Source organism: Scyliorhinus canicula, chromosome 1, assembly GCF_902713615.1.
Source record: "Scyliorhinus canicula chromosome 1, sScyCan1.1, whole genome shotgun sequence".
NCBI classification, from domain to species: domain Eukaryota; kingdom Metazoa; phylum Chordata; class Chondrichthyes; order Carcharhiniformes; family Scyliorhinidae; genus Scyliorhinus; species Scyliorhinus canicula.
The window spans coordinates 88246095-88259335 of NC_052146.1; the positions used below are offsets into that span (position 1 = coordinate 88246095).

The following is a 13241-nucleotide window of genomic DNA, read 5'->3' on the forward strand; positions in this document are numbered from 1 at the left end:
CTACTTTAATGAAAATGAACTACTTGTGGAGCTTCAGAAAAAACAAGTGAAATTTCTAAAACAGAAACTGGTGACAAACAACTTCCACCAGAAAGAAAGATAGAATGCAAGGACAATGACAAATTAACATTTTCTCTTCTATAATTAAAAAGGTGGATGGAGATAGAGTCATAGAGTTTTTACAGCACGGAAAGAGGCCCTTCAGCCCATCATGCCTGCACAGGCCATCAAGCACCTATCTATCCTAATTCCAATTTTCATTAGCCTTGTATACCAAGCTATTTCAAGGGCTCATCTAAATACTTTGTAAATGTTGTCAGTGTTCCAGCCTCTACCAGCCTTTTAGGCAGAGAGTTCCAGATTCCAACCACCCTCTGGTTTTTCCTCACATCCCCTCTAAACTTCCTGCCCCTTGACTTAAACCTATGCCTCCGGTTATTGACCCCTTCACTAAGGGGAAATGTTCCTTCCTATCCACCCTTTCTATGCCCCTCATAATTTTGTACAGGTCCCCCTCAGCCTTCTCTGGTCCAAGGAAAACAACCCCAGTCTATCCAGCCTCTTGACAGTTGAAACGCTTCAGCCCAGGCAACATCCTGGTGAATCTCCTCTGCAGCCTCTCCAGTGCAGTCCCTTCCTCTGGTGAGGTGATCAGAGCTGCACATCGTACTCTAGCTGTGGCCTAACCAACGTCGGAGTAATTGCTACGATGTTTCTGCTTTGTTAGAATTTATCAAAATTACCTACTTTGTACTGGAACAATTGTGTATACTGTAGTTCAAAGATGGCTATTTTGTTCAACAGTAAAAATCAAAGCGGAAAAATACAGCGTAATATAAGGAAGGACATAAAGCCAGATGAAGTTGTTAATTTCACAAAGATTTATGTAATAAAAACAGTCAATAATTCTAATAAGTTTGTTATGTGCTTGTTCCACCACAGTGAACATTTCAATAAAAGTACACAAACTGTTAAACATGTCTGAACCAGAACATTATTGAACAGCACCATCATTTTATCAAAAACAGAAAAGCTACAGAAGGAGCTTATATTGATTTAAATTTATTCCGTCTCAGTAAAAGGTTTAGTATGTATGTTGGCAACATTTTCAGATATGTACACAAGATTAAGTCAATGAAATAAAGCCTACAATGAAGATAGAAGTATAATCCCTGAAAAGTAACAAATCACACATTCAAGTATGTCTTCATATGCATTCATATAAGAATGACATAAAGTGGATCTGTAGTAATTCCACAGTTATTGTCTTCCATGGACATCAGGACATAACCATCGTCACCCCAAATCGTTGACCAAGAATTTTTAATGAGCCAGTATGGTTGACCGGCAAGTGTTCCATAACCAACAGCAAGCACAGCATGATCCAAATCAGTACGGGCGTTTCCTGAAATAGTAACATCACAATGCTCAAAACGGCTCTGCAGCAATGAATAATCTTAACCATAAATAATACCCATATTTGTAGCCCCTGAGTGAGCGAAAAATTGAACAACATAATCAATTGTTTAAGTATACTTAGTAATTGGGAAAAATAGACTCACTAATAAATTATAAACCCTGACAAACAGAAAACTTACTTTATTGGTTCAAGCTCTTTCTAGTGAAAGACAATTGCAATTCATGCTATTAACCCATGCTCCTGGTCTTCATATCTACAAAACAAGTACTGCATCTCAAATAACTTCCTTGTATAATGGCAGAATCTAGTCCTGCATCCCAAACGATATGCCACGTAAGAACAAAGAAAAGTACAACAAGGAACAGGCCTTTCGGCCCTCCAAGCCTGCGCCAACCACGCTGCCCGTCTAACCTAAAACCTTCTACACTTTGAGGGTCCTTACTCCTCTATTCCGATCTTATTCATGTTGTTGACAAGAGGCCCCTTAAACGTCACTGTTGTACCTGCTTCCACCACCTCCTCTGTCAGCGAGTTCCAGGCACCTAACCTCTGTGTAAAATATTTCCCTCCCACAGCTCCTCTAACCTTTGCGCCTCGCACCTTAAACCTATATCCCTTAGTAATTGACTCTTCCACCCTGGAAAAAAGCTCCTGACTATTGACTCCTGACTCCCTCATAATTTTGTACACTTCTATAAGGTCAGCCCTCAACCTCCATCGTTCCAGTGAGAAACGAAGTTTATCCAACCTCTCCTCACAGCTAATGCTCTCCATACTAGGCAACATCCTGGCAAACCTTTTCTGTACCCTCTCCAAAGCCTCCATATCCTTCTGGTAATTTTGCGATCAGAATTGAACACTATATTCCAAGTGTGGCCAAGGTTCTAGACAGCTTAGAACTTAGACTTAGAACAGTACAGCACAGAACAGGCCCTTCAGCCCTCGATGCTGTGCCGAGCAATGATCACCCCACTCAAACCCACGTAACCCGTATACCCGTAACCCAACAATCCCCCCATTAACCTTACACTATGGGCAATTTAGCATGGCCAATCCACCTAACCCGCACATCTTTGGACTGTGGGAGGAAACCGGAGCACCCGGAGGAAACCCACGCACACACAGGGAGGACATGCAGACTCCACACAGACAGTGACCCAGCCGGGAATCGAACCTGGGACCCTGGAGCTGTGAAGCATTGATGCTAACCACCATGCTACCGTAAGGCCCATTGTAGCATGGCTTGCCAATTTTTGTACTCAATGCCCCAGCCGACGAAGACAAACATGCCGTATGCCTTCTTGACTACCTTCTCCACCGGCATTGTCACTTTCAGTGACCTGTGGACCTGTACACCCAGATCCCCCTGCTTGTCACTACTCTTAAGGGTTCTGCAATTTACTATATATTTCCCACCTGTATTAAGAACATAAGAACTAGGCGCAGGAGTAGGCCATCTGGCCCCTTGAGCCTGCTCCGCCATTCAATGAGATCATGGCTAATCTTTTGTGGACTCAGCTCCACTTTCCGGCCCGAACACCATAACCCTTAATCCCTTTATTCTTCAAAAAACTATCTATCTCTATCTTAAAAACATTTAATGAAGGAGCCTCAACTGCTTCATTGGGCAAGGAATTCCATAGATTCACAACCCTTTGGGTGAAGAAGTTCCTCCTAAACTCAGTCCTAAATCTACTTCCCCGTATTTTGAGATTATGCCCCCTAGTTCTGCTTTCACCCGCCAGTGGAAACAACCTGCCCACATCTATCCTATCTATTCCCTTCATAATTTTATATGTTTCTATAAGATCCCCCCTCATTCTTCTAAATTCCAACGAGTACAGTCCCAGTCTACTGAACCTCTCCTCATAATCCAACCCCTTCAGCTCTGGGATTAACCGTGTGAATCTCCTCTGCACACCCTCCAGCGCCAGTACGTCCTTTCTCGGGTAAGGAGACCAAAACTGAACACAATACTCCAGGGTGTGGCCTCACTAACACCTTATACAATTGCAGCATAACCGTCCTAGTCTTACAACTCCATCCCTCTAGCAATGAAGGACAAAATTCCATTTGCCTTCTTAATCACCTGTTGCACCTGTAAACCAACTTTTTGAGACTCACGCACAAGCACACTCAGGTCTCTCTGCACAGCAGCATGTTTTAATATTTTATCATTTAAATAATAATCCCTTTTGCTGTTATTCCTACCAAAATGGATAACCTCACATTTGTCAACAGCTGCCAGACCCTAGCCCATTCACTTAACCTATCCAAATCCCTCTGCAGCCTTCCGGTATCCTCTGCACTTTTTGCTTTACCACTCATCTTAGTGTCGTCTGCAAACTTGGACACATTGCACTTGGTCCCCAACTCCAAATCATCCATGCAAATTGTGAACAATTGTGGCCCAACATTGATCCCTGAAGGACACCACTAGCTGCTGATTGCCAACCAGAGAAATGTCCATTAATCCCCACTCTGCTTTCTATTAATTAACCAATCCTCTATCCATGCTACTACTTTACCCTTAATGCCATGCATCTTTATCTTATGCAGCAACCTTTTGTGTGGCACCTTGTCAAAGGCTTTCTGGAAATTCAGATATACCACATCCATTGGCACCCCATTATCTACCGCACAGGTAATGTCCTCAAAAAATTCCACTGCATTAGTTAGGCACGACCTGCCCTTTATGAACCCATGCTGCATCTGCCCAATGGGACAATTTCCATCCAGATGCCTCGCTATTTCTTCCTTGATGATAGATTCCAGCATCTTCCCTATTACCGATGTTAAGCTCACTGGCCTATAATTACCTGGTTTCTGCGTACCTCCTTTTTTAAACAGTGGTGTCACATTTGACAATTTCCAATCCGCCGGGACCACCCCAGAGTCTAGTGAATTTTGGTAAATTATCACTAGTGCATTTGCAATTTCCCTCGCCATCTCTTTTAGCACTCTGGGATGCATTCCATCAGGGCCAGGAGACTTGTCTACCTTTAGCCCCATTAGCTTGCCCATCACTACCTCCTTAGTGATAGTAATCGTCTCAAGGCCCTCACCTGTCATAGCCTCATTTCTATCAGTCACTGGCATGTTATTTGTGTCTTCCACTGTGAAGATCGACCCAAAAAACCTGTTCAGTTCCTCAGCCATTTCCTTATCTCCCATTATTAAATCTCCCTTCTCATCCTCTAAAGGACCAATATTTACCTTAGCCACTCTTTTTTGTTTTATATATTTGTGGAAACTTTTACTAACTGTTTTTATATTCTGAGCAAGTTTACTCTCATAATCTATCTTACTCTTTATAGCTTTTTTAGTAGCTTTCTGTTGCCCCCTAAAGATTTCTCAGTCCTCTAGTCTCCCACTAATCTTTGCCACTTTGTATGCTTTTTCCTTCAATTTGATACTCTCCCTTATTTCCTTAAATATCCACGATCGATTTTCCCTCTTTCTACCGTCCTTCCTTTTTGTTGGTATAAACCTTTGCTGAGCACTGTGAAAAATCGCTTGGAAGGTTCTCCACTGTTCCTCAACTGTTTCACCATAAAGTCTTTGCTCCCAGTCTACCTTAGGTAGCTCTTCTCTCATCCCATTGTAATCTCCTTTGTTTAAGCACAAAACACTAGTGCTTGATTTTACCTTCTCACCCTCCATCTGTATTTTAAATTCTACCATATTGTAATCGCTCCTTCTGAGAGGATCCCTAACTATGAGATCATTAATCAATCCTGTCTCATTACACAGGACCAGATCTAGGACCGCTTGTTCCCTCGGAGGTTCCATTACATATGTTCTAGGAAACTATCGCGGATGCATTCTATAAACTCCTCCTCAAGGCTGCCTTGACCGACCTGGTTAAACCAATCAACATGTAGATTAAAATCCACCAGGATAATTGCTGTATCATTTCTACATGCATCAGTTATTTCTTTGTTGATTGCCTGCCCCACCATAATGTTACTATTTGGTGGCTTATAGACTATTCCTATCAGTGACTTTTTCGCCTTACTATTCCTGATTTCCACCCAAATGGATTCAACCTTACCCTCTATAGCACTGATGTCATCCCTTACAATTGCCCGGATGTCATCCTTAAATAACACAGCTACACCACCTCCCTTACCATCCACTCTGTCCTTCCGAATAGTTTGGTACCTGTGGTGAATTATAAACACTAATAATCCACACTGTATTGTACAACATGTGTTGAGCCTGTACCTTGTTCTAGATCATGTTTAGTTGAGCGGCTCTACCCATAGGGGGAGATGAGGAGCTTGTACTGGGCTCCACCCTTGGCTCCGCCCATAGCTCCTCCCCTAACCGGAAGTATAAAGGTTGCTGTTGTGAGCCTGCCTGCCAGTTCATCTCGTCACAGGCAGGCTCTGTTGTAATACGATTGAAACCACTGTTCGCTTCTAACCACGTGTCATGTGAATCGATGGTCTCATCAATTTAATCATTTTAAGAAACAGTAAGGAATGACCATGGAATCAGCCCTCAAACCTGATCGACTGGAACTCGACCCACAGGATGCAGAAGCGAAATAAATCTTTTCACACTGGCTCCGATGTTTTAAGGCCTACCTGGCTGAAGCAAGCACTACATAAACTACGGAGGAGCAGAAACTCAGCCTACTGTACGCAAGGGTGAGCCATCGTATATCTACTCAACTTAATTGTACCGGCTCATATACAGAGGCCCTGGCCCTACTCGACAGAATGTACGTGAGGCCCATCAATGAGGTCTACGCGCGCCACGTTTTTACTACTCACCGCCAGAATCGCTAGAAGAATTCCTAAGAGACTTAAAAACCTTATCCCGGGACTGTAATTACCAAGCTGTAAATGCTGCAGAACATAGGGAACTCGCTGGCCGCGATGTATTTGTTGCAGGCCTCAGATCGATTTACGTGCGCCAGCAGTTGCTTGAGAAGGGGGCCCAAAACTTAGAAGACACTGTAGAACTCGCCACTACTATGGAGGTCTCGTTCCGCAGCCTCACCTCGTTCCCCGTGGACTCTGCGACCCCGTCATGGGCCCCCGACCAGCGACTACCCCAGGCCTGCGCCGTGCGGCCACCCAGCCACGATGCTACTCCAGGCTGCCACTTTTGTGGCCAGTCCCAGCACCCGCGGCAACACTGCCTGGCCCGCAACGCGACCTGCAGCAGCTGCGCTCGCAAAGGACATTATGCCAGAGTATGTCTGGCGAAGAAAGCTCCAGCTTTCTTTCCAGGGAAGAACCCTCCCGCAGCCCAGAGCACTCGCTCCCTGAATTCGCAGGCCCCGTAACACCGCGGCCTGTACTCCGACTCCACCCCCACCCACCACGTGCAACCCATGGGCGCCACCTTGGCAAACTCCCACCATGCGGCCGGCCACGTGCAATTCATGGGGGCCGCCATCTTGGACGCCATCTTTCTCGCCGCCCACCACGTGCGATCCACGGGGCGGCCATCTTGGGCTCCATCCTCTCCAAACTCAGCAATCCAGATCGAAGACTGCGACCTCAGCGGCCATTCATCACGGGGCCACTCCAGCACAGCTGATCGAGCCGCCGTCTACCCACAAGTCAGCGCGGTCACGTTGGACCAGTCACGTCCGAAACACCTCCGCAACTCCATGATGACCGTTAAAATCAACGGGTACAGTACGCCGTGCCTCTTCGACTCCGGGAGCACCGAGAGCTTTGTACACCCAGATCTGGTAAGACGCTGTTCGCTCCCTGTTTTTCCTGCACAGCAAACCATCTCCCTCGCTTCGGGCTCCCACTCTGTTCACCTCCAAGGGTGCACCGTCGCGACCTTAACGATCCAAGGCGCTAGCTACTCTAATTTTCAACTATACGTCCTGCCCGAACTCTGAGCCCCACTCTTACTGGGCCTCGACTTCCAGTGTAACCTCAAAAGTCTAACCCTCAGCTTCGGCGGACCCCTACCCCCACTCACCATCTGCAGCCTAGCCACGCTGCAAATTTCCCCCCTCCACTCTTTGCCAATCTCACTCCGGGCTGTAAACCTGTAGCCACTCGCAGCAGGTGGTACAGCCTGCAGGACAGGGTGTTTATCAGAACCGAGGTCCAGAGGCTCCTACGTGAGGGGATCAGAGAGGCCAGTAACAGCCCCTGGAGAGCTCAGGTGGTGGTCGTCAAGTTTGGGGAAAAATTCCGCATGGTCGTGGACTATAGTCAGACCATTAATCGGTTTACGCTCCTCGATGTGTACCCCCTCCCCAGGATTGCAGACATGGTGAATCAGATCGGCCAGTATCGTATTTTCTCCACGGTGGATCTGAAGTCTGCATACCACCAGCTCCCAATCCGCCCGGAGGACCGCCACTACACGGCGTTCGAAGCCGATGGCCGCCTCTTCCATTTCCTCCGGGTTCCCTTTGGCGTCACGAACGGGATCTCGGTGTTCCAACGAGCAATGGACCGAATGGTGGACCAGTACGGGCTGTGAGCCACGTTTCCGTACTTGGATAACGTCACTGTGGTGAATGTAATATATATATGTATATATGATAATTCACACTGTCTTTGTAAGCGCAGTAGCGCTATCCTACCACTAGGGGGAGTAGCTCTGGGCGTACTCAGGAACTTGTACTGGGCTCCACCCTTGGCTCCGCCCACAACTCCTCCCCCTAGTGCAGCTGTATAAATACCCTTGTCCAGAGTCAGCCTGAGTTCACTAAGAGTTCATCAACGGGTAGCAGGCTGGCTCTGAAGTAAGTCGATTAAAGCCTAGATTCATATCGGAAACACGTGTCTGGTGAATTGATGGTTCCATCAACAAGTTTATGGAACTTGTATTTGCCCTGCAGTTAATGTAAAGTAATAGTGAGTTTAGAGTGTTTTTTTGGTGGCTTGAGGAGATATGGGGCATTTGGAGAAAAAAACCTTTAGTGAATGCTCAGAATTCTGCCAGAAGAAAGCCATTGCAACTGGGCAACCCAAGCAAAGAAGCCTTGGTGTTAGTGGTAAATCATTACCGAGGTTTTTGTGTCTGTAAATATATCCTGAGATATAAGGAATAGTGTAAATTTAAATCCTTTTCTGATGTTTGCATTAACCTTGTTCCAATTGTTTTTGTCTGGTGTAATATAATTAATTTTCCTTGTTTGATGAATGATTTATTCTTTGCGTTAAAAGTTCCTCAGCGGTTAGCACTGCTAAAATTGCCCCTTAATTGGAAAAAATGAATTGGGCACTCTAAATTTAAAAAAAGGTTCTTCAGTAAACTCCTGTGAATTTGTTCAGTAACTTTCCTCCATGGTTTCTAAAACTAAAGTTATAATCTATGAAGCCAGGTTTCATTCAAGGGTGAACCTTCTACCTGCGAGGTAGTGCCTCCAGTGAAGTACAGCCTCCACAATGGCTTGTGCTTCCTTTTCGACCGAGGAGTGTTGAAGTTCTGAAGCAGAGAGGGTTCGGGAGAAAAATGCGACTGGTCTCCCTGCCTGATTCAATGTGGCTGCAAGAGCGACCTCTGAGGCATCGCTCTCAACCTCAAAAGGGACGGATTCATCTACCGTCCGCATAGCCTCTTTGGTGATGTCCTCCTTGATGCAGTTGAAGGCCTGGCGAGCCTCAGCCGACAGGGGAAAAAGTGTGGCCTTAAATAGTGGGCGGGCTTTGTCCGCATATTGAGGGACCCTGAGTAAAACATTTGACTAAGTAAAGTGGTCGAATGCATCAGAGGTTTTAAAGGTACAACAATACATTGTTCTTAACAGCTGGAAAGTTGCATATTTTCTCACGTTATGCTTCATAATAAAGCCCATGTTTTATCTTCTTCAAATCTCTCAGCTGAATATTGAATGAATTCTAGCTATGCTGTTCCTATACAGTGTACTGCAAGATACATAAAATTGGCAGCGAGCTGGACTCTTCTTGTTTTTTTCTCAAATTTAACTCATATAGAACAACAGAAAAGATACAGCACAGAAGGGTCATTCGGTCATCTTGTCAATGCCAACCCAAAGACACCCAAGTGACCTTTCTGATCCCATTTTCCTGCACATGGCCCATAGCTGTGCAGCTTATCCGTGCATAAATATATAAAATATATATATATAGCCAAATTTTGACTGTCATCTAGAGCCCCTGTTCACTTCCACTACTGGTAATACCATGATTAGCGATAGCAGATTTAAATTTAAATATGTAACTTCTCCAGAAATTCATTGAATATAGTATACAATTACCTGGGAAATGTTCAGACTAATTGTCAATATTTTGTGAGTGCTGAATTATGATCACTTCACAAAATTATTAAAAATGGCTGCCCATTTCACAGTGGGCTAAACAGCTGGCTTGTAATGCAGAACAAGGCCATCAGCGCGAGTTCAATTTGCGTTTCAGCCTCCCCGAATAGGCGCCGGAATGTGGCGACTAGGGGCGTTTCACACTAACTTCATTTGAAGCCTACTTGTGACAATAAGCAATTTTCATTTAATTTCATTTTTAAAATAGTTTATTAAAAAGGTACAAATTATGTTGCACACTTTCTTTTGAAATACTGTACAATATGAAAGTTAGAATACTTACTACAGTTTGGGTCATAATAAACCCCATCACTGTAAAATCTGAAAGTCTTGTGTGAAGCATCCATTCCAACAGACACTGGTCCATTTTTAAAGATGGCTATCTTTAAAGCTTCCATGTCTCCTGATGTGACATTGACATAGCCCTCCAGCTCTGCTGTGAATACGGATTGATTATAGTGGCAGAATCCATTCTGCATGGTGTGAAAATAAGGTCAAAAAGCAAATTGAAAATATAAAAATGATTTCAAACAGATTTCAAGAACACAGCAGTCAAGGAAAGCTAGACTCCAAATTACACAAAAAACTTGTTCAACATCCACAGCTTGATCACAAGTGAACATTTCCCATTCTTGAGGTTTCTGGCTGGTGTTAATTAGAAGTGAAGATCTATCATCTCAATACTCAACATTTAAGGAATAACAGTTCCTCACAATTCTGGAAGTTAGCAAAAGATACTTAGAATTTTAACCAAATTGGATGATTACATACCATCGCTTCTAAGTGAAAACAACCAAAGAGATAATGGAAACTACACAGATACATTTTGTGAACTGACTGCTCTCCTGAGAGCACAACTATCTGCCTCAAAATTCAATTGCCATCTTCCACCATCAGCAGCTTGGGGGCCTCTATTTACTAGAGCTTAACTGGAGCAACCATATTAACACCAAGGTTATAACAGTAGGGCAGAGGATGAGTATCTCACACCCATGATTCCCAGGTTAGAAGTGTGATGGCACAGCTACTACAGCAGTATCTCCATTGCAGTTTGTTTGAGCAGCACCATGGACTCAATATTGTTATGATGGTGGAGAAAAAAAAACATGGAGTTACACAGAAAAATTTAACTTTAAAAAGACCCTGAGTTTTATATTTTTAAATGGACACAAACCCTGAAGGTGACTGAGAATGTACAGTTAGCCACCGACAGAAATGGCTTCAGGGTGTTTCTCTAAAGGTCAATTAAATCCCTTCTTGTGTTTCAAGACAAGATACTTCTAAAAGAATCCAAGACTGATTATTATCTCTGGTAAAGTCAAAGGAACATAATGGCTATCTCATCTAAAACCGTGGATGTAATTGCTTCCCTATATCGATTAATGGACTCTGGGTCTAGTTGGAATAAACAAAGAAGGGGGTTAAAACAAAGAAGCTGAGAGAGCTTCTGCCAGCCTGCTTACCTGCCTACAACACCAGAGGCAGTGTCTCTGGGAAAAGGAAATAGCCATCTTCTGCAAGAATATCTAAAAACTCTTCCTCTGACTATAGAAGTCAATGAGCCAGCAAAAGAGGAACACAGCTAAAGAAAGAACTGAAATCTCTCTACTGAACCACAGAACATGGGCAGCACGGTAGCATTGTGGATAGCACAATTGCTTCACAGCTCCAGGGTCCCAGGTTCGATTCCGGCTTGGGTCACTGTCTGTGCAGAGTCTGCACATCCTCCCCGTGTGTGCGTAGGTTTCCTCCGGGTGCTCCGGTTTCCTCACACAGTCCAAAGATGTGCAGGTTAGGTGGATTGGCCATGATAAATTGCCCTTAGTGTCCAAAATTGCCCTTAGTGTTGGGTGGGGTTACTGGGTTATGGGGATAGGGTGGAGGTGTTGACCTTGGGTAGGGTGCTCTTTCCAAGAGCCGATGCAGACTCGATGGGCCGAATGGCCTCCTTCTGCACTGTAAATTCTATGATTCTATGATAACATCTGAATTGAAGAATCAACTACTCACCTGCAGAGGTCAACTATACTGGAGTCAATTCTTAACAGCCGCGATACTTCATCATCTACTCCTCACAACTCAAGGACTGTTCTGTGTAACTATTTATTTATATTTATTTACTCTTAGACTCAATTCTTACTTCTAATCCATATGAATGTAGATACATGTGTTTTCCCATTTCTCCTTACCTCTTCAGTAATTAATAAACTTACTCTATCTTAACTCAAGAAAGCCTGGTTAAATTGGCTTCTTATTCAACATAACTATTGGGTCTGGAAAAGATATCCAAGAGAAAGGGAACCTTGTTAGATTAAACCTTTGTTAAACTTCTGCTACCAGCAGAGAGTGGGTTGAAGAAAGGCAGGGAGCCAGTCATCCCTCCTCACCCGGGTACGTAACAATTTTGAGCCTGACGATGACAAATCAAGGGGTCTCGCCCGGATCAACAACCTTTGGGAAACCTCACCTGGAGCTTGTTGTAACAATATTCACACTGTCCACCAATCTACATGCTATGGAATGTACTGCAACAATTCACCAAGGTTACTTTGGTAGCACCACTATTCTTTGCAACTTTTACCTTCTTCAGATTGAACAACCAGACTTAGAAATGCATATTGTTGGAACTTTATCGTACTTGCTCAATAATCCTTAAATTTCCAGCTGATTTCATCATGGAAGTACCATCTTCATCTCAAAGTCCAAGGCGGTTCAGGAAGACTCCCTACTGTTCAAAGCAACTCGGATACGAACATCATAATGAGGAGCAGGAATAGGCCATTTGGCCCTTCAAGCATGTTCCACCGTGCAATAAGACCATGGCTGATCTGATTTCAACCTCAATTCTACATTCCCATCTTCCTCAATAATGTTTCCCCCCCCCCCCCCCCCCCCCACCCTCTCGCTAATCAAGAACCTACTTACCTCTGCTTTAAAATGAATCAAGGATTCTCCTTCCACTGCCTTTTGACGAAGAGTGTTCCAAAGACTCACAACCCTCTGAGAGAAAAAATCCTCTTCATATCTGTCCTAAATGAGCAACCCCTTATTTTTAAACAGTGATTCGTTGTACAGATTCTCCCACAAGAGGAAACATATTTTCTACATTGACCCTGTTAAGATTCCTCAGAATCTAATATGTTATAATCAAGCTACATCTTACTCTTCTGTACTCCAGTGGATGGAAGCCTAACTTGTCCAACCTTTCCGCATAAGACAACTCGTCATTTCAAGTATTAGCTTAGTAAGCCTTCTCTGAACTGTATCCAATATGTATTTCCTTTCTTCCTTAAATAAAGAGTCTAATGCAGTACAGTACTCCAGATGTGGTCTCACCAGTGCCTAGTATAACCAAAGCACAACCTCCCTATTCAATTCCCCTTGCAATAAATAGTAGCATTCTATTAGCTTTCCTAATTATTTACTGTAGTTGCACACCAACACTTCTGTGATTGATTATCTAGGACGTCTAGATTCCTCTACATCTCAGAGCTCTGCAATCTCTCAACATTTAGATAATGTTTATTTTTTATTTTTTCTGTCAAAATG

General features: G+C 43.9%; 1 protein-coding gene across 2 annotated transcripts in view; it reads right to left on the reverse strand.

Moving 5' to 3' along the window:
• Window positions 1-860: 860 nt before the first annotated feature.
• The window catches only part of LOC119964915 (digestive cysteine proteinase 1-like), a 132995-nt gene continuing 120614 nt past the window's right edge, over window positions 861-13241 (reverse strand). For both annotated transcript variants that reach the window (XM_038795050.1, XM_038795039.1), the window contains exons 10-11: window positions 9976-10165; window positions 861-1405 (exon numbers count right to left, since the gene is read on the reverse strand). In XM_038795050.1, coding sequence (XP_038650978.1) covers window positions 1218-1405; window positions 9976-10165 — 378 coding nt within the window. In that variant the 3' untranslated portion in view covers window positions 861-1217. The remainder of the gene's footprint in view (window positions 1406-9975; window positions 10166-13241) is intronic.